Source organism: Fundulus heteroclitus, chromosome 13 (assembly GCF_011125445.2).
Source record: "Fundulus heteroclitus isolate FHET01 chromosome 13, MU-UCD_Fhet_4.1, whole genome shotgun sequence".
Taxonomy (NCBI): domain Eukaryota; kingdom Metazoa; phylum Chordata; class Actinopteri; order Cyprinodontiformes; family Fundulidae; genus Fundulus; species Fundulus heteroclitus.
The window spans coordinates 4,984,143-5,008,381 of NC_046373.1; the positions used below are offsets into that span (position 1 = coordinate 4,984,143).

A 24,239-nucleotide genomic window follows, 5' to 3' on the forward strand; every position below is an offset into this window, starting at 1 on the left:
CATTGTGTTTTGTATATTTTATTTAAGAACTTAAATCTGGATTAGTACAGTATATACATGTCATATCAATAGTAAAAGCAATGCAGCAATATACATACAACTTACAAAGTTTTATCACAGGACCTAATTCTGGTAAAGCAGTGGAAAAATAAAGAAAGCCCCTCTCAGAGTGATATTACTTTTTTTGCAATTGAAAAACGTAAAACATCAAATAGTGTTCAAACGTGTGAACTAGAAGTAATTAATCTGCTGATGTTCATGTATAACATTATTAAGAAAGTCATTTATATATAATGAAAAACTAAATCAAACAAAATCTTAAAAGAATAGTTGGACCCAGAAATAGGCTTATTGAATATCTGTCTTATTAATATATTTTGGTGTTCAAGTTACAAGAAAAACGGCCATCCAGCTTAATGTGAACCTTGATATTTCTTAACTTATGATCTTTACTCTCAAAATATGGTTAAACATTTTTTAAATTTTAACTTGAACAAAGTGTTTAACAAACTTAGCTCAGCTATTAGGTTTAGCTGTTGTATACAGTTGGAACTACACTTCTGCATATTGGGTTAGCACACAAACCTCCAATGTGCAAATAAAGAGGATACTAATTTTGATTTGCATTGTCAACAACATAGGTCCAAACTATTATTTAATACAAAATTCAATTCCCCAAAAAGTAAAGAAAAACTGAATGAACACAACATATATTGTATTCTTAAACAATGAGTTGAATATATATATATATATATATATATATATATATATATATATATATATATATATATATATATATATATATATATATATATATATATATATATATATATATATAGTCAAAATAAAGTTTCCAGTACTGGAAAGGTTTTTGTGTACTTTAAGGATTACTTTCAAATATAAAACGTCAGCCTTCTCCTCTGCAAATTATTTGATTTTTTGAACTTTGAGTTACTGACATAGAGTAAACTGGGATGACTCAGAAATATTGTTACTGATTTTTGGGCAAACATTCAACATTTCTTAGTTTTTAATCACCTAAGCAATATTAAGTGATAAATCACAAACAATTTCATCCACTCACCCATGGTTGATACATTATTAATCTTTTATTGGGCCAGACCCCAGATCCAGTTCCCAATGTGAAAAGGGTTAGGTACCCTCAGGGTAGATTGCAGCTCTACCACACATGGACAAATGTCCAGAATACACAAAGTAAACATGGGAGGAACATGCAGACACTGCACAAAATTTTTGAAATAGTTGGTAAAAAAAAAAAAAAAAAAATCTTAAGGAGAACTATATTTAGGTGATTGTGACTTAGTGGGTAGAATACTTGTCTTGCAATTAGAAAGTTGTGGGTGCAGTTCCGGCTTCCTCTCGTCATATGTTGATGTGCCCCTGGGGAATAGACTTAACTCCAAGTTGCCTACCAAGCTGTGTAAAACCCAAATCAGCTTACAAAATAGATTCATAGTTTCTACTGTAGGTGTATTATTCCCAATCCTGAAATAAAACTTTAATATGCACTCAGTCTACCCCAGTCAATGGATATCATCGTGGGATGTTTCTTTCTATCCGAAAGCAGTAAAACCTAAGACCCTCTACATACTGTGCAAGAACAGAGAAATTTGCCGTCTCTCTTTAGGGTGCAAGAAAAAAAAAATTGTCATTCTGTTCTTGCAGCTCGTTCTTGGTGGATATTCTTGTCAAAACTTTTTTTGCGTGGTGTCAGAGAAATAGAAAGGCAGTGTAACTTTGTTCTTGTTCTTGCAGCCATCGCAGAGAGAAAAATGTCTCTGTTCTTTGGGAGTATGTATCAGCCTTTGACTCTGCCTTTACACGATAACAGTCAGTCATCAGCATAGTGTTGTATCATTACAAAGCAGCAGAAAAGTCAAATAAACATAATTTACAAGTCCCTTGATATTAAATATCTAAAAATAAGTACATTTATCTAAAACTTTATTTTGTCATTCATTTGTATTTTGGCAGAGATAGTGTCCACTGTATTGTCGACGTAATCTTTCTTTTTGCAGCATTTCCTCTGTATTAACTTGTAAAGGGCAAAGAATGGGATGGCTAAACTGGGAACTCCAGCCAGGATGAAGATGATGACATAAATCCAAGATGGGTAGGGGCGTTCTGCAAGGGTGGGGAAGCTCTCCTACAGGCAAAGCAAAAGATTTATTAGAACCACATTTGTCTGTGAACACAATTAATGGAAAGACAATTTAGTCAGGGAAAGTTTCCCTTTGTGGATACCTTTCACTCTGCATTTTTGTAATATTTGAATTTTAGAAGTGTAGTGCCAAACATACCGCTTCCTCGTCCCAGACCAGATAGGTGAATTTCTTTGTGATTTGGGTGACAAAGTAAAAAATCAGGATGAAAATCATGATGACGGGGCTGATCACCCTCCACGTTGCTTGCCAGAAGATATTGGGTTTGTGGCCAATCATAAACTCAAGGTCCTTATTAAACCTGTTCAAAAGCAATAAAAGAAATATGCAATGAGTCGTGTGTCAGAAGTAATAAAGTTTGACCTTATTGTTTTATTCACTAAAATATCTCAGGAAACATGTGGGTTTAAATGTTCAACAGATAGATTTAGATACAGTCAGCAACGCATTCACTATTAGTTTTTGAATAAAAATAAGACGTAATATGTAAAAATATTTACATGTGTATTGGCTATTAATAGATTCTTGGTTTCAGCTAAAAATACAAGTTTTCTGACCTCATAACACGTGTTGGGACAGCAAGATATTTTTTACCAACATTCCCCAATTTGCCACAAGACACATTCTGTACTTTTTCTTATCTCTCCTCTGATGACTCTGACACGTTATCTCCACTCCGAGGACGAAATATATCACTCTGCTATTTCCTGCTTTGTTTGAACTGTAAAACCATCCGACGGAATATCAGACATCAGCATTGTCTGGAACCCTTCTTAGCCTCTTTTTTATGACAGTACTTTTGACTTTGGCCATTGTAATGATACACGGTGTGCATCATTCCTCTCACATGTACCCGCTCACCCCAAAAATAAAAATAGAAAATTTTAATTACCTCACAGAGGCCTTATTGTTGACAGTAAAGTTGAATAGGCAGTTTGAATTAATCAGAATACCCATTTTAGGTAATAATCCAATGCTCGTTTTTGCTGCTCTATATATATATATATATGCTTGTCTAATTCTAATATGCTCCTAATGCCCAAAAAATATTGAAACCTTTTTCTGTTTTCACAAACCTAGCAAGGTGTTTTATCAAGTATAATTTAAATTTAGAACTAGAAATTATATAATGTAATCCAGATTAAATAGACTGTTTTTGAAGTAGCCTGTAAACTAAGCTCGCTTTATCTGAAGCACAAATGCAGATGTGAACAGTTTTCATGGTTCGAATGTTCACCCTGCTGCTGTTTCTTTTTTCAACCAAGTGCCAATAACAGTCACACACAAACAAATTTAATGTGGTAGTAGGTTACTTGAGGTTTTTCATCAGGTTTTGTTTGTAGTCAGCTCTACTAATAAGCATTTCTTCTGAGTCTACTGTGTAAACTTAATGGGACAAATGGACCATCATTTCTTTTCTTCTTTCAAAACAAAAATGTAAATTGCTCTTGTTTTTATGAGCAGCATGTATTTAAGCTTTAAAAAAACATGTCTCGCTGAAAGTGTAGCAACTTCAATTTGACTAAAAATCCACACACCCCTATTTGCAGCCCTGTTGGTTGATGAAGTTAGGGGTTTAAGCATGCAACTGCAACAATGTTGGCTTATTCCTGTAAACTGATGTTAGGTTACACCTCATCAAGTATTGTAAGACACCTTATAGTGAATGAATACTTTATTGCAGTAGCATAGTATAGAACTATAAAAATGCATAATCTAATGGTGATCTTTTGAGATGAAGATAAGCATAATCTCTTGCCCCAGCCAAGTTTGTTGTTCCAGTTGTTTTAACCTTTATTAAACTGTTGCTCTGACTGTATAGAGGGTCAAATTTAGCCATGTAGCCATTTCCTGAATTATGAAGATCACAATACATCAGCCTCACTTAAAAGCCGTGCTCTCTTGTCTATACTATTTTGAACAGCGGCTTAGAGAAAATGGGCCTCTGCATTATCTCCATGTGATGGAATGCTAATTGGTAGTTCCTCGTTGACTTCATTAAACTATGAAAATGCTGTATCTTTAAGAATATAAGACTAATAGTTCAGATCAGTTTTAAAGATGGCGACCATGTTGCAAAACTTTAATGGCCTCAATTTACCTCACAAGTCAATAGTTGTAGTCACAAACACACAAGAATCCAACCTTGTACCTCTCTGGCTTCAACCGGTTGTGTCTGAACCAAAAATGGTTCGGGCCAATAACGTTGCAGTATTTTTATTTGAGGCCGGACATACCAGTGCGAGCAAGAGCTGACGAGCCCACAGCCGAACCAACATAAAAATGGCAGCGCAGGAGGACGTATATGTAGCTGCTGCTATCACATCTGATTTGTCAGAATTCACGATTTCTTCTTTGAAAGAAGAGCAGCAAGAAGTGCTTTGACTATCTTGCCTTCTTGTGGTTTCACATGATGCCTGCTGCTTACGTTTTAATTTGATACCATGATTGGCTAAAACCAACCTTTGGTAGGCGGGCACTAGATGTCGCTTCACCAAATCAGCTTGGAGAGTTCTGCTACTTTCTCAAACAGATTCGATAGAAGCAGTCCCAGATTGATAATATGCAGAACGTAGAGTGCTACACATTATCAATCTCACTGGTCAGGTTAATTACTTGATTCAGGAAATTATATAATCCCCAATTTAACAATTTGACTTGCTAATTGATTAGATAAGAGATGAGACTGAATATTTTTAACATTATTACTATCATTATTATTTCTGTTCTGTTTCGTTTGTCATGGTTGTTGTTGTTACCCTGGTTCTCCCATCCATTTGATTCTCTCCTAGCTGTCTATTTGGAAAGATCAAGGCCTAAAGATTATTGCACTAAACTCAACAATACAACCTATGGATGATTTCATTTTCCACCCTGTGTAGGGTGTACAGTACCCCTCTTAAATTTAAATGTTGTGGCTGTGGACAAACCTCTAATATCCCATCCTATAAATATTAATTAAAGGAGATGTTGCAATTGTCTGTCTGTGACTCACCTGTCAATGCCATAGATGTAGACAACAGCAATCATTTCAAAAAATCCGATCACTAGAAGGGGTATGGAGCCTGCAAAGTTGTCAAAAAGAGCCAACCAGTAGTTCCCAGATCGAAGAGCAAATATGAGTCCAAAAGCTAAAGATATGGCACATGTCATACCTGAAAACACAATGCAGTTTGTTACACTCTTGTTGTTGGATTGTTAATGGAGAAAGTGTGCTTTAAAAGGATAATAGAAAATACAAGACCAAGTACCACTTATTACTTCTTTGGGCCAAGACCTGGGTAGAACTTTGAGATCCATCAGAGGAGATATAAGACCCTCGATGTTCCCAAACATAGTTGAGAGGCCGAGACAGAAGAGCATGACAAAGAAAAGGACAGACCACAGAGGAGAAACTGGCATCTTTATGATGGCCTCCGTGAACACGATAAAGGCCAATCCTGTTCCTTCCACACCCTGAAGAAATACAGGCCACCATATATCAGCTACAATACCATGTAAGACATTACTTTTAATAAATGAAGGAATACAATCACTTTTTTACCTGACTAAGGAAAGTCTGCAAATCGCAGGTCTGTAAGTGCAATCCTTGGATGATGTCCGGATTTGTGTGATTGAGGTGAGTCAGAACTTGGTCGTAGTTGCTTTGAGTGATGTTGTTCTCCGGGTAGTTAAAAGCGTTCATAAGCTTCAAGATATTGCTGTCAAAATAGATCTTAGCATCAGTTGAGTCCCATACGAATGATACAAGCTTAGTTTTGAAATATTTAACTCACCCTCCCATGCAGTCATCATATTTCTCTGTGGCCCTGAAGCCGATGATGGAGTAGATAACCGTTGCTGAGTACACGGAGGTGCAACCGTTGATGATGGAGATGAGAACAGCGTCCTGCTCACAGTTGTTGCTGCAAAGAACATTTTGAAGGATGCTGCGTGAGATTGACTGGAGAAAATGCTCTGTTGTTTTGAAGCTCACTTACTGCACAGAGTTGTAACTGGAGAAGGAGATGAGACCTCCAAAAGCCAGGGAAAAGGAGTAGAATACTTGGGCTCCTGCATCCAGCCAGGTTGAAGGATTGATTAATTCATTTACCTGAAAAAATATAAAGTAATACTATTACTATTACTATTACTATTACTTCTAAGAATGTTATTGAATGTTATTTGGTCCTTGGCTTTAAGGATTAGGTTTGAAGGTATATCTATATCTACCTTCAAGGAGACAACACACAACCAGAAAAAAAAGTTTGAGAAGTAACTGCCAATGAATGCATATGTGAATTGATATTAGTGGCATTTCTTTCTGAGTGATTTAAGGTTACCAATTTTCTTCCTATTTTATTTGGTTCTGAGTCAAAACTGTTGGGGGCCTGCTGACTCTTGTGCAGTATGACTGCCTTCTTTTGGATGCTGAGGAGTACAAGTGGAATTTTAAAAAGTTACTTTAAATTGTTAACTTTCAGGTTGGCGGGTTGGAAATGTACCTAAATTGGGTACAAATTGACAAACAGTTGGTACAAAATGACCTGTGAAAGTAGGATCAGTTTACAGAGAAAAAAGTCAGGTACAACATGATCAAAACAATACACAGATACAAATGGCAAAGAGTGGAAATGACCAGTACCAGTTAGTTACCAATACATTGGTTCGGCTTATTATAGATATGATGATATTCGTCTTTGAGTGTGTACATTATCAGACTCTATCAGTTTTGGAACTAAGTTTGGTGACAGAGACCTTTCTAATTGTCTCTTTTTATCATTTGATAGTTACCGTTTGTTTATACCCGCCCTGGGACTATTACTGTAGATTCCGATTATCATAGGGATGAGGAAAAGCCGGGCATCTCTGAAAATACTGATTTCCAGGAGTAAGATAAGATTAATAGTACTTTTATGGCCATCCTGTAATATAAGGTTGCAGGTGGCAACCCGTATCTTTGTAAACAGATACATACGCGGGGAAATAAGCCATAAAATATGCTGTGTTTGTTAAGTTCATTTTCTACATACTTTGCTGGCATGCAGGATAACAGGATGCTGTTTTCAAGTCCAGAAAAAACTGGAGAGCAACAACATTAACGGTAAAGACCAATATGAATGGAGAGGTTCAAACCAAAATATTATCGTACTATTACAAACCAAGAACCACGGCTGAAGGAAACAAAAGAAAAGAGAAACGACACTTCAGCTTTCTATTTCCAGGCACAGTGTATCAGATCCTCAAATTTATCTAGGCTTTCTCTCATTTTACACACACTTTTTGTCTCTGAAGTGACCATCTAGTCACCTCATGCAGTAGAAGGCAGCGGCTGTCTGCCTTTCAGACAGAGAACTGCCGGAGGGGGGGGAGCAGTGGTGTCTACTGAAAGCAGCTCACACTTGGGGGAATGCCTGAAACCTCTTCCCATTGACACAACAACCTGCAGCCGGGGGAATCAGCACAAAATCAAACCTAAAGAAATAATTTCACTGTTTTAAAAAATATTTTAAGCTAGTAACGTATTCTTCTCGCTCCCGCCATAGCTGAGGCAAAAGTTCTCATACCAAGTTGTACATTTTTATTATTAGTTTAAGCAGATGTGCGATCCAGATATTTATCCCGGTGGATTACTTTATCCTTCAAAAATATCCAAGACGATCTTGGATATACAAACATTATTTGTATTTTTTATTTCGTTTATGTTTTTATTCTTGAGGATTCATTTTTTCATCATCTACCTTTTTACTCACGGATATATTAAAAGTGTCAATGTCTCAAACTGGCGTGGGTCAGAGGGAACGGGGGCTAAAACCACCCACTGGAGACATTTCCCTGTCCCAGGCGTTTCTAGGCCGGTCAAAACACAAACACAAAGTTAGACCGAGTAGGGAAGAGCCCAGCAGGGTGAGCTAGTGTCGGTGGAACTAGGTCTATAGAATGCTATCATTGTCAAAAAGCAGTTACATCAATACAGTCCCAGGAAAAGTTAGACTTGCAACCATTCCTGTCACAGAAAGCCTGTCACTAGATGTTTAGAAACGCTCAGACATTTTTTTTAATTAACAAGCAATGACACTGCTTACGTCAGGTGTGAAGAGGAACTTGATTCCATCTATAGAGCCTTTGAGAGTCAGTCCCCTGATGAGAAAGATGGTGAGGACGAGATATGGCAGAGTGGAGGTGACGTACACAGCCTTTAAAAAGAATGGTTACCATGTAAATTATGGATGTTTGAACAGTGGTATTGGAATCATTCCAGCAGAAGTTTTTTTTTTTTTTTTTTTCAGATAAAATGTGGCCTTCAAACCTTTCCAGTTGTCTCAATGCCCCTGATGCAGCAGACGTAAAGCAGAGTCCAAGCAGCAACGAGGGATAGAACCACCCACCACTGCAGACCTCCAGCATCATCAATAGCTGTTGAAGTGTTCAGAGTTTCTCTGTACCAGAAGTAGTCGACAGTGCTGCTTCGGGCACACTCCTCAACATATCCTTAAATGAGGCGATGGGCGATAAAATTCAAGATCAGTCAGATGGAAACCAAGTGTCAACAAGCTTGGCAGGAAACATTTTACCCTGCGCAATAAAAGCAAATGGGTTCTCCAGCCCTACCTGTCTTGTTAGCATTGAGTGGACACTGGCTCCAGGGCAGAGGATTTTGAAAGGAGTTGAAGAGATACCACATGATCCAGGCCATGATGGTGTTGTAGTACAAACCCACGAAACAAGACACAAGCATAGACGCAATGCCTGAAAGCAAATAAAAGGGAAAGGAATCGCAACATTATATACTGCTGTTACTCCATTGACTATTTTAACCTATCATGGTAGTATGGTAAAAATTGTGCAAAGTAAAAATACAGCAGCGAGCAAGATTTTTTTGAAGCATGAATGGCCATGTTACTGTCAAAGTAAAGCTCCGTAGTTGCAGTATAGATGTTGCTACTTTAAAAAGGAACACCTTTAATGTAAAATCAAGAATCCATTTTAATCAATCAATCAATCAATCAATCAATCAATCAATCAATCAATCAATCAATCAATCAATTTTATTGTCAACTACAATTTGCATTGCAATCGAAAATTCAGTTCCAGTACAACTGTCCATCACATACACTTAAAAAACATTTTGGGGGAACGATTGACTGAGGCCTTGCGTTGGCAAGGAACGCCAGAGAGACAGAATTGAATGTCTCTTTTTCAACATTTTTAATCATTCACAAATGTAATTATTTTAAAACTTTTTAAAATGATTACATGTGTGAAAACACAGGGAGTTCTTATAATTCACTAAGGTAAAACTGACAAATTACTGATTAAGTTACATAATATAAAACAATACTCTTTATGTGAAAGAGCAAATGTTTATTTATATCCATCCGTCCATTCAATCCTTGCTGGGTTTTGGCAGGACTTGTGCCTGTCTCCAGCGCTCAAAAGTAAAAAACACTTAACATTTACAATTTCAAGTTTCAGTCAGGATGAATATGCAAACTACCAAACTAGAATGTTGTTCATGATGAGGTCCAGGCAATTTCTTCCCTTTGTCATTTAGTAGATTTGTACTTTAGATATTTTATTGCCAGGCTTTTCAGGCTATTCAAAAATAGCTGCCATATATGTATTGGACCGACAGCCACTAATTTCCTGATTTTTAATTTTTTTTATTTATTTATTTTTTATAACCTGCCTGTAGTCTGCTGTGAATAAATTGATAGGCTGTTCAGTTTTTGTTTTTATTTGATAAAGCATGTTATCTTTACAGTAAAGTGATTTAATTGATAGTCAGAATAATATTTAATGTAAATACTATGAAATAGAAAATCTTCTGAAAATAATACACCATCTTATTAAATTAAACTTGATATTTTGGCATTTTAATGAAAATTTGTCCCTCAAATTTATCAAAAATACCTAAATACCAATGGAAAGAAATAGGTATGAAATGGTTTAAGTACATTGACAAAGTAAGGGATGAAAACATGTGAAACAGAGGTTTTGAATGATGAAGGGGGTGTTGCCCTGGAATTCCTTCAAGCTATTCAGCTTTCTTAAAAACAGCAAAAAAAAACAAAAAAAAAAAACATGTTTTCTGTTGCTTTACTGGGTTTTCTATACACACCAACTCCAGTCAGGTAAGGATTGATGGACCTCCATACGCCCACGCTGCCCTTCCTCAGACGCTGACCGATGGCGAACTCTAAGTGCAGCAGTGGGATTCCCTCCAGAACCAGCAGGATGAGGAACGGGATCATGAACGCTCCTGGAAGTAAAACATTCACATTTTGTATTTTTCTAAAGAGAAATGCAGTTCACAGTATTTTTGTTGCTTTTTAACACTGGAGTAAATAATTAGCAGTAGGTTGCACAAACAAGAAATCTCATTAAAACAGCCATAAACAATAAAGAGCACAGGTTGTACAAACCCGTAAAAAGACACTTTATGAGCCTTTCACATTATTGTTCCAAAGGAAGAAATCTGATCAATTGCTTTTGTTTCATTACGTATAAATTTACAAGGTATATGTATTTCTCAGAGGTCTAATTTTTCCTGACTGAGAATAAAAAACACTTTATTTAATACAAAAACGTATTGCTCATGAAAAAAAACGCTGTAAAACTTGTCTTAAAAGGTATTTTTGACACTTTATACTATATCTTTTTCATGAACATATAACATAATTCTTAAAATCCCTTGAAAAAGAGCAAATTTAATTAATTTCTGCTAAAATCATTACGACTAATTTCTTCTTACCTCCCCCATGACTTTGACACAGGTACGGGAACCGCCAGACGTTCCCTAGCCCCACACAGAAGCCCACACAGGTGAGCAGATACTGAGCTTTGTTGTCCCATTGGGGTCTGTCCCCAGCCTCTTCCGTCTCCATCCTCTCCAGGTCTTCGTGAGAAGGGATTCTGTCTTCCAGTCCTGGGTTTGGTAGCTTGAGTTTCATGGTGGCAGTTTTTGTAAATTTCCCTGGACACGAAATTCAAAAATGTAGCCTCTAAATCTCAGTCTGATACCACTTGTTACTTTTGCGAACCCTCCGGCTACTGTGTCCTTCCTGAAAACTGCCTCTTCTGTGTAAACAGTTGCCGACTCTCTCCCTCCGAGTCCTCTGCCCCTTCTGAGAGTCCTTGAAAGGGTCGCTGAAGTATTCGCCGTCACATCTGGCACCTAAGCCGCAGTTATCAGTAGCTCATTACTGCATGTGTCGCATTATGCAATGTCAGCAGGTTTGTCCGGAAAAAAAAAAGTACAACCTCATTGATAATGGTTAATGCATCACAGAGCTGCTGTCAGCTGTGTTTTCCCTCTGATGAGTTTGTGCTTCAAGGGTTTATGAAAGCTAGTCGTAGAGGAACCAAAAGCAATTTAAAGAAATTTGTGTGTTTTATCTTCTTTAACCACAAGTTTTGAAAGAAAACACAACAAATATTGTGTTTCAACACAGTCACTGCACTCATTTAGACTCACCAGTATTGTAATTCTTTGTACAACCAATTTAGCACATTTAAATATTTGTTTGTGTCTCTTTGTATTGCAACAGTTAACTGAAGACTGAGCAAGTTTATAAAAAGACATATTGAAGGTTGTGAACCATAATGTTCATTCTTTGGACGTTTTTGCAGGGTAAAGTCCAACACGTCTTTTTGAGCATGTCATTTTTAGTGTTTGAATGCAAAACGTACAAAAAAAATTAATTATCAGCTCAAATACCTCATACTAGCTGTTAAGAACAGTGATGGGAGGTTGATGGTTTGGGTCTGTTTTCCTGACACAGGACCCGGACGCCTTGCAGTCGTTGAGTTGACCATTAGGTCCTAAGCCCACCAAAATATTTTAGAGTCATATTTGAGCAATGTGTTGGACAGCTGAAGTATGACCAAAATCTGGTCAAAACACAGCAAGCAAGTCTACATTGGAATGTCTGAGCGAGAGTAAAAGTCTTGGAAAGGCCCGGTTAAAGTCCGGATCTCAACTTAATTAAAAATGCTACATCTAAATTTTAACTGAGCTGTGCAAAAACAGGTGTCTGAATTCACCAGTGAACTAGCTAAACTGGTTCTACAAGCAACTGGTGTGCTTAAAGGGGCCGTATCATGCTTTTAAATGCGTAGAACTGCAACGCTTTGGTCTGAATTTCTCGTTATTGTCGCCCCACAGCCCTTCTTTGCCCTTCTTTGCCCTTCTTTGCCCCTCTTCTTTAAATACAAATGAGGCACTTCACACCCCACACCCCCCTCCAGGTCTCAGAGCGTTCCACTCCACCCCTAGTGGCCATTTTGTAGTCTGCTGGGTGAGGGTCTAATAAATGGCATTGGTTAATACCCAATAACTGAGCGTTTTGACTTATCTATCCACTTATCTATCTGGAAGTCCATGTCCTTGTTTAGCAGTTCCACAGAAAATACTATGATGTAAAAAAAATAGAATAGAAAACAGAAAAATCTGAAGAACTTGAAAAATATGACCCAAACAGAAGACAAAGATATCTATGGATCTCATGGAGAGACTACGTTAATCTTTTCTGCACTCCTAGATACTTTTGTCCCTGACTGACTAAAACTTTGCCATCATAGTTAAAAATAATGTTATACCAAATAAGAAAGTGTCTAGGTGTGCAAGCATTACATGTTGCATTTCAAGAACACCTCAACCTTATTTGTTTAGAGTTCCTTCATGAATTTCTTCTTCTTCTCATCTGGCTGAGGCTGATACTCAGTCACTCAAGCTGCCAGTGAAAAAAAACGTGTGAAGCTTATAATATCTTTATTATCAAACATGATGAGTTGGGCGGCGCTGGATTGCACCTAAAAGTTCATTCAGTTAACAAGGAGTGACCTTCGATAGGCAAGATCCACACGCTGATAGAGAAACTGTGAGTGACGCACCACATTAGAGTCCTTGTAAATGTTCACGTTGAAGATTTTCTTTAGCGAGTGCACACAAAAAGTGGTGTTCATGATCAACTTCGAACAGTGTGAGTGAACGTTGACAAGTGCTGAATTCAGCATCTGGTATACTAAACGTATTTTTAGCGTTTTAGTCTTACACCAGTGGAAATACGATTGCTGGCAAATATTTTACATTGTCACGATGACAGATACAAAAGGAAAACTCTCAGTTTTGTTAATCAGTTTTGGTAATACATTAACTTCTTATCTTCACCTAAGATCGGAACAAATTTTACTCGGCTGTATGACCACGGTTTCTCTATTTTAGTTTTTTCTACATTACATGCCTTATGTTGAGTGTACAGCAGTAATGGCAGCATAAAATAACATCTTAAATAATACATTTACTTCAGTCTGTTTTGTTTTACTTATTTTTTAATTCTCTGGTGAACGTTCTTTCAGTGAAATTCTTCAGTGTCCGCAGTGCTGTCGTGGAAGGATGGAAGGTCGCTGATCAGTCTATGAAAGTAACCAATCTTCATCAGAGCTCCGACCCAGAGGGATGTGCACCTTTAAGGGAGTTTGCATTGGCTTCCCTTTTCAGATCTGAAGGCCACACATTTGAAACAGCACACTGCTTTTTTTCTTTTCTTTTTAACCTACAATTAATGATAAAACTACATAAATAAATAATAAGAAACAGGGGAAGCGGTTAAACATCGGTACTGTTTGTCCTCCAAACATGTTTCTTCTGACTGGATGTAATATGAAACCAGTTTCTCATGACGTGCCAAAAAGTTAGTTGCAAAGCCAGTATCATAACTAAATCGTTTACTGCAGATGTTTAGATGATGTTGCTCACTTTTATTTCCTGGAGACCTCTGGAAACATTGTGGACCTGTGAAAAACAGGCATACTATATGTCTACTTCATGAGCTCAGTAGTTTTCAACCCAAGATCACGATGTTAATTATGTACAGCGCCTTATTGCGGCTTTCCAAAAGGTTATACAGGTTCATCTTTCGATAAGACCTTAAATGTAGGTGTAAGAAAAAAGGAAAAAAAAAGTTTGCACATTAAAAAAATGATTCTGTTCTCTTTCCAGCAAATTCACCAGTGGCTTTATTATCAATTCTGCTCTTAATAAGAAGCATAATCCCCTTCTGCCAGCAGGGCAGCACTGGCTTTTAGCTACAGCATCTCACAAGGTTAACGCATAAAGGGAACCTTAACCTTTCTTTTCAGGACAACTTCTCAAGATCATCCAGAGACTTCATGCTGTCTTCTCCTCCATTTCTAATAAGCCATTTCTTCTCTTTTCGCATAATTGCCCAGTTCAAATATCCATTGATTAGCCTTTGGAGGAGAAACAGGTCCACAGCATTACAGCTCCTCAGAATCAGCTTTATTTGGCCATTTGTGGGCAATACATGATCGTCCTCCATATATCACAGAGTTTTTCTTCAAATAATCACCCTATCACATCAAACCCACCTGATGTTTCTAATACCAAAATATTGTATCTTAATCCCATCTGATCAAGCACATGATTCTAGTTAACGCTCTAGTGGCATGGAGCAAACTCCACACATTTTTTATGTTAGGAAAGAAAAGGATTTCTTTTAGATAGCATCTAATTGTTGTTACGGAGACCTGGTGACCCCAAGACGCTAACCTTTGATGTAGTTTCAGAGCTTTGGAGATTTGCTTATACCCCCCTTACATTCTAATCATTGTGCTTGGTTGGCTAGATAAATGTGTGTCCTGATCCAGAATATAGAATAAATAATAACTAGGCACGCTGATCCACGAGAAAAAGGGAAACTAGAATAAAGAAAAAGGCCATGGGATCTCCTAGGTGTGACAAATAAAGGTGGTGACCGAAATTCTTTAAAGAAGAAAAAAGCTTTAAAAATTATGCACTGTAAATATATATATATATATATATATATATATATATATATATATATATATATATATATATATATATATATTTGCTTAAACTATACATCTTGTGGGACTGTTTTAATGTAACAAAAGGACATTTATACACATTGACAATAAATGGTCAAGGCACCGCATGTGTATTTCGCCCAGACTTACAGAGAGATAGCAGATAGAAAGGAGAAGACAACAGACTGATTTTATTACATTTCAATGACCTACACCCACGTGGGGCTATTCACTGATGGGTAGAAAACATGAAAACCAAATATTGGATCAAAAAGAAAACATTAGGAGGAAATTAAAAAAAGAAAACCTGATAAGACACGAGCTACGGGTTTAAAGGGATTTGGTTTTGACTTTGTTTCTGTCTCTAGTGGTAATGGAAAAATATATTATGCCTGGTCCGTGTTTGTGATTACACAGTTTGTGCAAATTGTAAAGTATTTATATTTGTCTTGTGATCAAATAGCACAATATTCTTGGCATAAAGCTGTGAGCGCAGCAGCCACAGAGACGACACCAAATTCTAACAACTTGGATTCAATCACAAGCAGTTTAGTCCTCAGATGTTTTTTAAAAAGCAACCAAGATCAAGCTCTAGATGCTGTTCTAGGTTCTTTTGTGGCATCGTTGACAAGTCGCCAATGGGTTGCTCTTAGGGCTATGTGATATGGACCAAAAATAATATCTTGATATTCTTAGGCTGAATGTGGATATTACAATATTTCTCTTGATATGTTTTTCTTTTCATAAAGTAATTAGAAAAAGACATCTCCAAATTAAAGCTTTATCCAGAAAAAACATTTTCTGACAGACAGCTGTAGATAAATATGAAAAAACGACTGAAAATAAGATAGTGAAATACAATCCAATTTATACAGCACCAGTTCACAACACAGGTCAATCAAATCATTCAGACAGATTGGTCAAAAAGTTTCCTCTCTAAGGAAACCCAGCAGATTGCATCAAGTCTTAACAAGCAGCATTCACTCCTCCTGAAAGAGTGTAGAGCCACAGTGGACAGTCGTCTGCATTGTCTATGGCTTTGCAGCAATCCCTCATACTGAGAATGCATGAAGCGACAGTGGAGAGGAAAACTCCCCTTTAACAGGGAGGAAAACCTTCAGCAGAACCAGAACCAGTGTGAACGGTCATCTGCCTCGACCGACTGGAGGTTAGAGAAGACAGAGCAGAGACACAAGAAGCACACATTGATCCAGGAATCCTTTCTATGTTATATGGTGATGGCAGATGATCTGCTTCCCTGGATGGTGGCACAGCTAAAGAAGGGAATACACCGGGCACGAAACATAAGCCTAACGCATGCGGCATGGCTTACCGCCGTGTTTGTAAAAGCGTAAATTTACACCTGAAGCTGCAAAGTACGCTCCACAGCTGCGTGTTTCTTCTCTGAAAAGAACTATCGCCACATGGAAGGAGCACGAAATAGAAGGTGCGCCTTGGCCTTCCTTCCTCTAGTTGACGATCTGTTGTGAGAGGAAAGACAGAAAGCTCAGCAGAAATGAGTGCATCCCATCAACAAGGTGACTTGTCTTCTACCGGCTTGTGGCCGAACTGAGACTTGACGTTTGGGATACTTTCGGAAGTGAACTTTGATGAAGGATATTGTTTTCCCGTTTATTCCTTTCCAAACAGGAGCGTATACGCGTCTAAAATTAGAACAACAATCTAATTTAGCCGTTGTGTAAATACGTGCGTATTATTCCTCTAGTGTACATTTATTGACTGATTAAAATGAAAAGCTAAGCTAAGCATAGGACGCATGTATGCTGCGTCCGGTGTGTTTCCTCCTTAACAGAATGCTAGACCAGGTGTACCTACTATGAACAGAAAAAAGACAGAAAACATTAAGTTAAAAGTGGAGATAACAACAAATAATCCAAAAATAAATAAACCTCAAAAGTCTATCTTCCCATAAGGACCATATTGGTCTGGATAGTTTCTTTCCCTTTAATAAATGAAATCATCATTTGAAAATTGCTTTTTTTGTACTTATACAGGCTGTCTGTGTTTATTACTAAAATGTGTTTGATGATCTGAAACATTTAAAAGCGGGACAAAAGCAAAAACAGAGGAAACCTGTAAGGGGACAAACCCTTTTTCATGGCCGTTTTGAAAGCTCTTCCTTTTACTCCCTTTAATCAGCTGTTTCTCAGCTCCTCACCGAACGACATCACGATGACATCAAACAGCACGGCTCAAAAATATTTACATCCTATCATTTTTGATGTGCTGGCCATTCATAGCTGTTAAATTGGTCTCTTAGCATTTTATTGCAAATTTTTACTGCAATCTGTCAGAGTTAATTTTTAACACAAATGGCTTTAAAGGTCGGGTAAATGCGAGCCTCACAGAGACACATCCCAGTTTTATAAGGCAGGCTTCCATGACACGCGTTTGAAATGTTCTATTCCCGCTTTCATTTGTTAGTTTTAATTATAAAACCTGACTTTTTTGCAGAACTAATGACAACTTTGCTCCAATATGAATATGCCAAAAGTCTAAAACAGACAGCGGCACAAAAAAAAAAAAAAAGCATTACAGGTGACGCAAATAAGCAGCTGGTGAGCTATTATCTACCATTGCAGTCTCTTTTACTGTCCTTTCCTGTCCCCTCTTTTAGGCTGTCACACCACTGATGGCTGATTTAAACTAGCAGCATGACCTACAGTGTTTACACTGAGGCTGTTTGTTAGGAAAGCACATGCTGATGCTGCGTATGTCTGTCATTTTAACATTGCATCTCAGAGGTGGTCTTGCCTTGACAGACCACGTGCTCCCTTCATAAAATATCTCTGGCATTACTAAGAGCAAAAAAAAATTAAAAATAATAATAATAAAAATAAAAATTCAAAAATCCCTGTCAGCCTTCTGGGGTCTGTGTCTTCCTTCTTTGAACATCTAGAGGCTAAACCTGTTTGCCAATTCTCTTCGCAAAACGCCACGCTCACTCACAGTGAATAAAGATCATTCGTGAACACCAAATTCAAACCCTTTCCCATAATGCTGCTGCTGCCATTCTTCCCAACAGTTTTCAAGTCTTGGATTATATTCTCATTTGGATTTAAGTCTGGACTTTGACTAAGCCATCCAAGCACAAGGATGTGCTCCAATCCAAACTATTCCGTTGTAATGATGTTCAAATTCTAGTATTTTTTATTTATTTTTTTTTTGTAGGGAATAGTCACAGCTCCAGTTGCTCGCCTTTCTATGACAGTAGGCTGACAGGAAGGGGGGTGAGACATGCGTCAAAGGACCACGGGTCGGATTTGAACCCGGGCCTCCGTATATGGCGCCACGAGCGTGCACAGATTCTGGTATTTTAATGACTAACATAAATAATTTTACAAACAATAACAATTAGTAAGTAGCAAATTCAGGCAGAAAAAACACTTTTCTAAACAGTGTTTTTCAACATAGAACTTATAAAGCCAACAAAGCTTGTCCACAAGCAAAAAGTCTCACCTAAATATAAACTGTAGATGTGTCTCTCTGGTGCATTTTTGGTTGAAACAACTTTGTTCTTTATTCTGTGAATTTAATCACAATGAAGTGAGTAGCCAGAAGTTTTCCTCAAGTAAGAGCAGCGACACTTCTTCATAATATTCACTCAAGTAAAAGTAAGAAGTAGAGTGCATTAAACTACTCCTAGAAGTACATTTTGTTCAAAATGCTATCCAAGTAAATGTAACTAGTTACTACCCACCTGCCCACAAGTGTGTGCACCCCTTCCACTGTCATCAGCAATAACTGCTTACCCCTGTTATTATTGTATCTGCCAGAATGTAGAAGAGCAATGAGTCCAGGTTTATCCAGGTGTACATGCTGCCCCAAGATAACTGATTGCTTCCTGTATCAGTCCCATTGTCCATATCTATGTATGCCACATATGTGACATCCACATTGCCTGTCAATCATCTGCTATTTTCCAAATATCTTTTAACAGCTCCAACAACCTGTAGCTTCATGTCGTCTCTAACACTTATCTTATTGTATCTTATTTTATCAATCAATGCTTGCCAAGCTGCTGAAGTAAAGCATTCCCACAGCATGATGAGGCCACCACTATGTTTAACTGTGTGGATGTTCATTTAAACCACACAAGGCATTTGTCATGGAGTCCAAAAGGTTCAGTTTTGGTCTCCCTGAGCTCCTTGATCCACATCAATAGATTGTGGCCATCTGCAAAAGGGTCTCATGACTGTTCCACAAGCGCTTGACAAAAACATATCCTGTCCTTTTCCTCCTGTGGATCTCTGCAGCTTCTGATAAATACCTGCTTGTGTTGTAGATTAATTATGAGACGTTGAAAACGCAACAGTTCTGGAAAGACTTCAGCTACATTTTAACCTTCTTCCTTCATGAAAATGCCTTTAGATTTGGTCAAAATCACTCATCCAGAAGGACAGTGTGCTCCAAAGATTAAGTGACTCTCAAGGAAAGGAGCAACTGTAAATGAGTGACAAAAGGGCCCTGCAGGAAAAATGCTAATATAGTCATTCCACAGATACCTTGAAAACATAATAAGAGTAGGCGTTGGCTTCCTGAGTTAATCCCTCTGATTATGCTTTTAGAGATATCAATATTTTGTTTTGTAAGACACATTATATGGAAAAGGAAAGCATCTAAGTAAACCTCACATAGTTACACCTGTGTAACCAGATAGACACAGAACCGTCTCCTCCCAGGCCAGGTGTCCAAAGTTTAAAGGAGCATCTGCCAAATATAAAAACAGATCTGCATCTCCTCAGCAGATCTGCCGAAACTGGACTTTGCCACTTACTCACCCGTGTAAAACGGGAATAAAACATGAGTCTGTGATAAGTGATCTATTTATACCATGCATTCGCCTGGAAAATGTTTTCTACATGCTGCGAAACGCCGAAAGTCCAACAGTTTTTGTTTTTTATCCTATGCCAAAATAAATCAGACATACACTTGGATACACAGAGAAATACATGGAACCATGAGAAAGCTGAGTCTGGCGCGGGTAAAGATTGTGTGAAAGACAACATTTCTTGAAGCAACGTCTCAAAGGATTTCTAAGATCTATAATCTTTGTTCTTGTCAACATATTTTTAAGATGGGCCCTAACTGTGTCAAAAAGACTCCCGAATGAGGCCACGAGTGAGGGGGAAACAGGGTTTGCAAAAAAAAAACTTTGGAACTATTTTTATTTTTTGATTTATTTATTGCTGATTTTAGTTCAGTTTTTCAACCAAGGTCTGTTTTTTTTTTTTTTTTTTTTTTTTCACTAGCACGGGGTGAAACAAAAGCTGTCTGCCCCCCTGTGGTACGAATGAGATACTTAATGCTTTCCCTCATTTATCCAAGAACCAGGCTCTTTAAAAAGAGCCAAGATTATAGTAATAATTTTGATTCGTAAAGAAAAGGCTTTAACAAAAAAATAAATAAAAAAGATTCTTTTTTTTTTTAAACTGCTAATGCTTCTACTAAGGTTTATAAGAGCTGGTTGGGCAATGATCAGGCTCTGTTTGTTGTCATCTGTTCAATATGATCTAGTAACTTAAAAAAAAACTCCATAAAGGAAAAAAATACTGAAATCTTGCTGGAGCAAAGCCTTCTCATTACGATATGATGTTTAGAGTCCTATTTCTTTATATATGGACAAGTTTGGGTGTAAAAGTGTGAAATCGGACAACAGCTATCCTGAGCTGTGTAATCTAAAGAGCTTCCCATGGTGACCAGCAGAGGGCAGTGTTACCACATAGACAGGCTTTTCATTTGTTCTTTTATATTAGTCTTTGGTATCATTCATTTTGACTGTACTTACATATGCATTCGTTTTTATTTTTCAGTTATCCATTCAAAAGACACGCTAAATCAATACAAAGTTCCTTTAACCATTTCTGTAATTTCATCTTTGATATAAATAACAAAGTTGAACAACCAGGAACATAATCATAGCTGATTAAAAACAGCAGGATAATATTTTACTTTTGTGGTTGATTTTTTTTTTTGGAAATCTTGTTTTCCAAGTTTAAAAAAAAAAACAGGCTCAAATACAAATGAAGATCAGTCTCTTTATCGGACTAAATCTCCTATAATGGTAAACAACGGTAAATATTTTCACGGTCCCTGCTGCTCCCTCAAAATGACAGCTGGAAGCCTCACACGACATGAAAAACACACCACAAAGCATCTTAGACATTCATTCAGCCATCTAAATTCCCCAAGATGGCATCTTTTATGAAAGATGTCAAATTTGCAGACATGTTCGCAAACTTTCGGTACCAACATCTTCTGATGAAACCGACAAACCAACAATCTGAGCACACCAACCCCACAGTGAAACATGGTAGTGGTAACATCATGCTTATCTGTCTGTGTGTGATCTAAGAAAAAGTGCTGATAAAAAAAAAAACTGTTTTGTTAGCAAACCATAAGAATTAGCGTTTTCAGTTTGTCATTAGACATGTAGGGGACACAGAAAACATTTGGGTTAGATGAGATTAAAACAGGAAAACAACCCCACAAATCACCCTGAACACACATTGCTCACAGTTAATCACAGTGGTGGCAGCATCATGTCTTGGGATGATTTTTTTTTTTCCATGATGGAAAGGGAAGCTACTAATCCAATTTAACGGGAAGACCTGCAAACGACCACAGACTGGTGCATTCCCATTTCAGCAAGACAACAACCTTATACATACAAGAAGGTCAAAGAATATTCATGCATTAGATCGGTCTAGTCAAAGTTCAGACTTAAATCCATTCGGCAAGACTTGAACAATGACACACATTCTCCATCCAAACTGGCTGAGCTTGAGCTATCTTAGAAATAGGACCAGATGTAAAAAATAAATAAATAAATAAATAAATAAATAAATAAATAAATAAATAAATAAAGTTAGTGTTTAGATGTGCAAAGCTGGTAGAGACATACAGACTTGGAAGTGTAATTGGAGCAGAAAGTGGTTCTACAAAATACTGAGTACAAAATGCAAATTTTTATTTGTGAAAACTTTTGTCACACTTCACAGCTGTGCACTGCTCACGTTGGTCCAGCATATAAAACTTTCAACAAAAAGTTCGTTGCAATGTAGCTGCAGATTGTAGCCACAAGAGGTCGCCACTGATCAAATTATTCTCGGCAATAACGATCAAAACAGGTTCCAGTGTTAATACATTAAATAAATTGCAATTAGATTATTGCATTATAGATCACTTTTTTCTTTTATTGTTTTATTGTTGTCCTGAAGTGCTGTAGGAAAAAAAATGAAGATACGAAAATGAGTGTAGATCGACATGTCTTTGACACATTTGGATTTAGTTTTGATCTATTATCATTATTATTATTATTATTATTATCATTATTATTATTATTATTATTATTATTATTGTTATTTTATTATTATTATTATTATTATTATTATTATTATTATTATTATTATTATTATTATTATTATTTTGTTTAGATAAAATGCTTTTGATGTCTAAGTTAGACAACAGATTAGTGCTTTGTTGATTTGCATGGAGGAGGCAGTGATACAAGGAGGAGGAGGAGGAGGAGGAGGAAGAGGAGGAGGAGGAGGGAGGAGGGATGAGGGCAGAGGGGAAAATAGACACAGCTCAGAGCGGGGTGGGTGGATTTAGGCTCAGCAGCCAGACAGCAGACCGGCTGTCCCAGGCTGCGCTGATCCTTCACTCTCTGCTTTGCTCCCTCCTCTACATCACTGGCCACCTGCTTCTCCGAGAATAACTCCGACCAGCTCCGGCCGAGCGAACCTCACCGCAGGCGACACAGGATCCCGACCGGCGTCCCGATCGCATCTCTCCGGCGTCCGCACTCCCACTCTCCCCCTCCTGCGCTCCGGGCGCTCCAGGCGACGGGGACTTGTTGTCGCCACCAGCTGAGGAGCGCTCCGCCACCAGCAGCCGGGCAAAGCTCTCACTAAACCCCGGGCTTCCCCTGCCCTTCTCCTCCTCCTCCCCTCCCGGCCGTCCCCTCAGAGGAGCCACTTGCATGGATGCAGCATGGCCACGTTTGTCTGCAGGGTTCAGTTTTTAGATGACACCGATCCGTTCAACAGCACCAACTTCCCGGAGCCGACCAGACCCCCGCTCTACACCTTCAGGGAGGACATTCCTCTCATCAACCAGTTAGCGGGCGTCCACCGGCTCCTCAAAGCGCCACACAAGGTAGGATTATCCCCTGCGCTGCGTAATAGTGCAGGGATCGCTTCCCTCTATATATAAAAACAAAGACACGGAAGGTTAAGGAGCAGAACAGACACGAATCAATAAAGAAAGTGAACTTTTAAAATGTTTTTAATGTTTGGATTCATCATGCAGAGTTAGAGCAGAGCCACTCAAAGTTTTGGGACTTCTGTTTTTTTTTTTCCTTTCGAGGCTCCCTGCAAATAAACTCCAGCAACCAGCATTCAGAGGCTATTTTCAGAACACAGGCAAGCACAAGTGACTCCAGTCTGTGGAATGAGACAAGGTTGCCACAAAGCCTTCGGCAGCTCCAAAAACACTGCCTTCCCTTATAGCAGAGTGAGCATCCAGGGGTTGGTCAGGTGGAGGGGACACCAATAATCACAGGTTAGCAGCCAAGACGCACAAAAAAAAAAAAAAAACCCACAACAGATCTCTCTGTTTTATGGCGCTGTCTCTATGAAGGGCCCAAAACATACAACTCATGGAAACAGGTACTTTCTATTAGCTTAAATCCATAATAGTAATAATAATATAACTATATATTGCCCTCTCCTGCTTTTGACCCCACCATTATGGGGTTTTTCTAAGTCTTACAAAGGACCCTGACAGGTAAAAATCTCCTCCAGCTGAGTGAACCTGATTGCTGTGTGTTTGCTCATTGCTGCAACACTGTAACAGGTGGCAGCAAACCCAACTGGGCAACTAGATCCATCCCGAGCTGCCCCATCCGTCTGCCCTATAAGTGACAGTCCCACCGCTCCGGATACCCCACCCCCCCCCAACCCCAATCACAGATGATCGGATCAGTCAGAGGGACGTGTCGGAGCAGGAAGGATGCAGCTTTAGGGCCGCTTTGCTGGAAAAAAATATGAACGTGAAACAAAACAGCACATTCCTCGCTTGACAAGGCCGACTCAAGCACACGATCACACCAGGCATGGACTGGTAGGACATTCTCCAGGGATGATAGAATTGAGTAAAAATAACCCGGTTCCACTTGATCGTGGCATGAACACGAGACGT

The 24,239-nt window shown here is 38.2% G+C and overlaps 2 protein-coding genes across 2 annotated transcripts in view; one reads left to right on the plus strand and one right to left on the minus strand.

Moving 5' to 3' along the window:
- Positions 1–1,271: 1,271 nt before the first annotated feature.
- Positions 1,272–11,316, minus strand: LOC105916760 (sodium-dependent neutral amino acid transporter B(0)AT1). The gene is made up of 12 exons (XM_012851375.3): positions 10,918–11,316; positions 10,285–10,425; positions 8,775–8,912; positions 8,473–8,654; positions 8,249–8,359; positions 6,164–6,276; positions 5,960–6,088; positions 5,728–5,884; positions 5,435–5,639; positions 5,179–5,338; positions 2,322–2,484; positions 1,272–2,167 (listed from the first exon to the last, which is right to left on the minus strand). Exons 1-12 carry the CDS (start codon positions 11,114–11,116, stop codon positions 1,958–1,960), a joined length of 1,908 nt encoding a protein of 635 aa, XP_012706829.2. The 5' UTR covers positions 11,117–11,316; the 3' UTR covers positions 1,272–1,957.
- Positions 11,317–22,606: 11,290 nt separating this feature from the next.
- The window catches only part of LOC118565422 (FH1/FH2 domain-containing protein 3-like), a 48,415-nt gene continuing 46,782 nt past the window's right edge, over positions 22,607–24,239 (plus strand). The window contains exon 1 of the mRNA XM_036145861.1: positions 22,607–23,195. Coding sequence (XP_036001754.1) covers positions 23,031–23,195 — 165 coding nt within the window. The 5' untranslated portion in view covers positions 22,607–23,030. The remainder of the gene's footprint in view (positions 23,196–24,239) is intronic.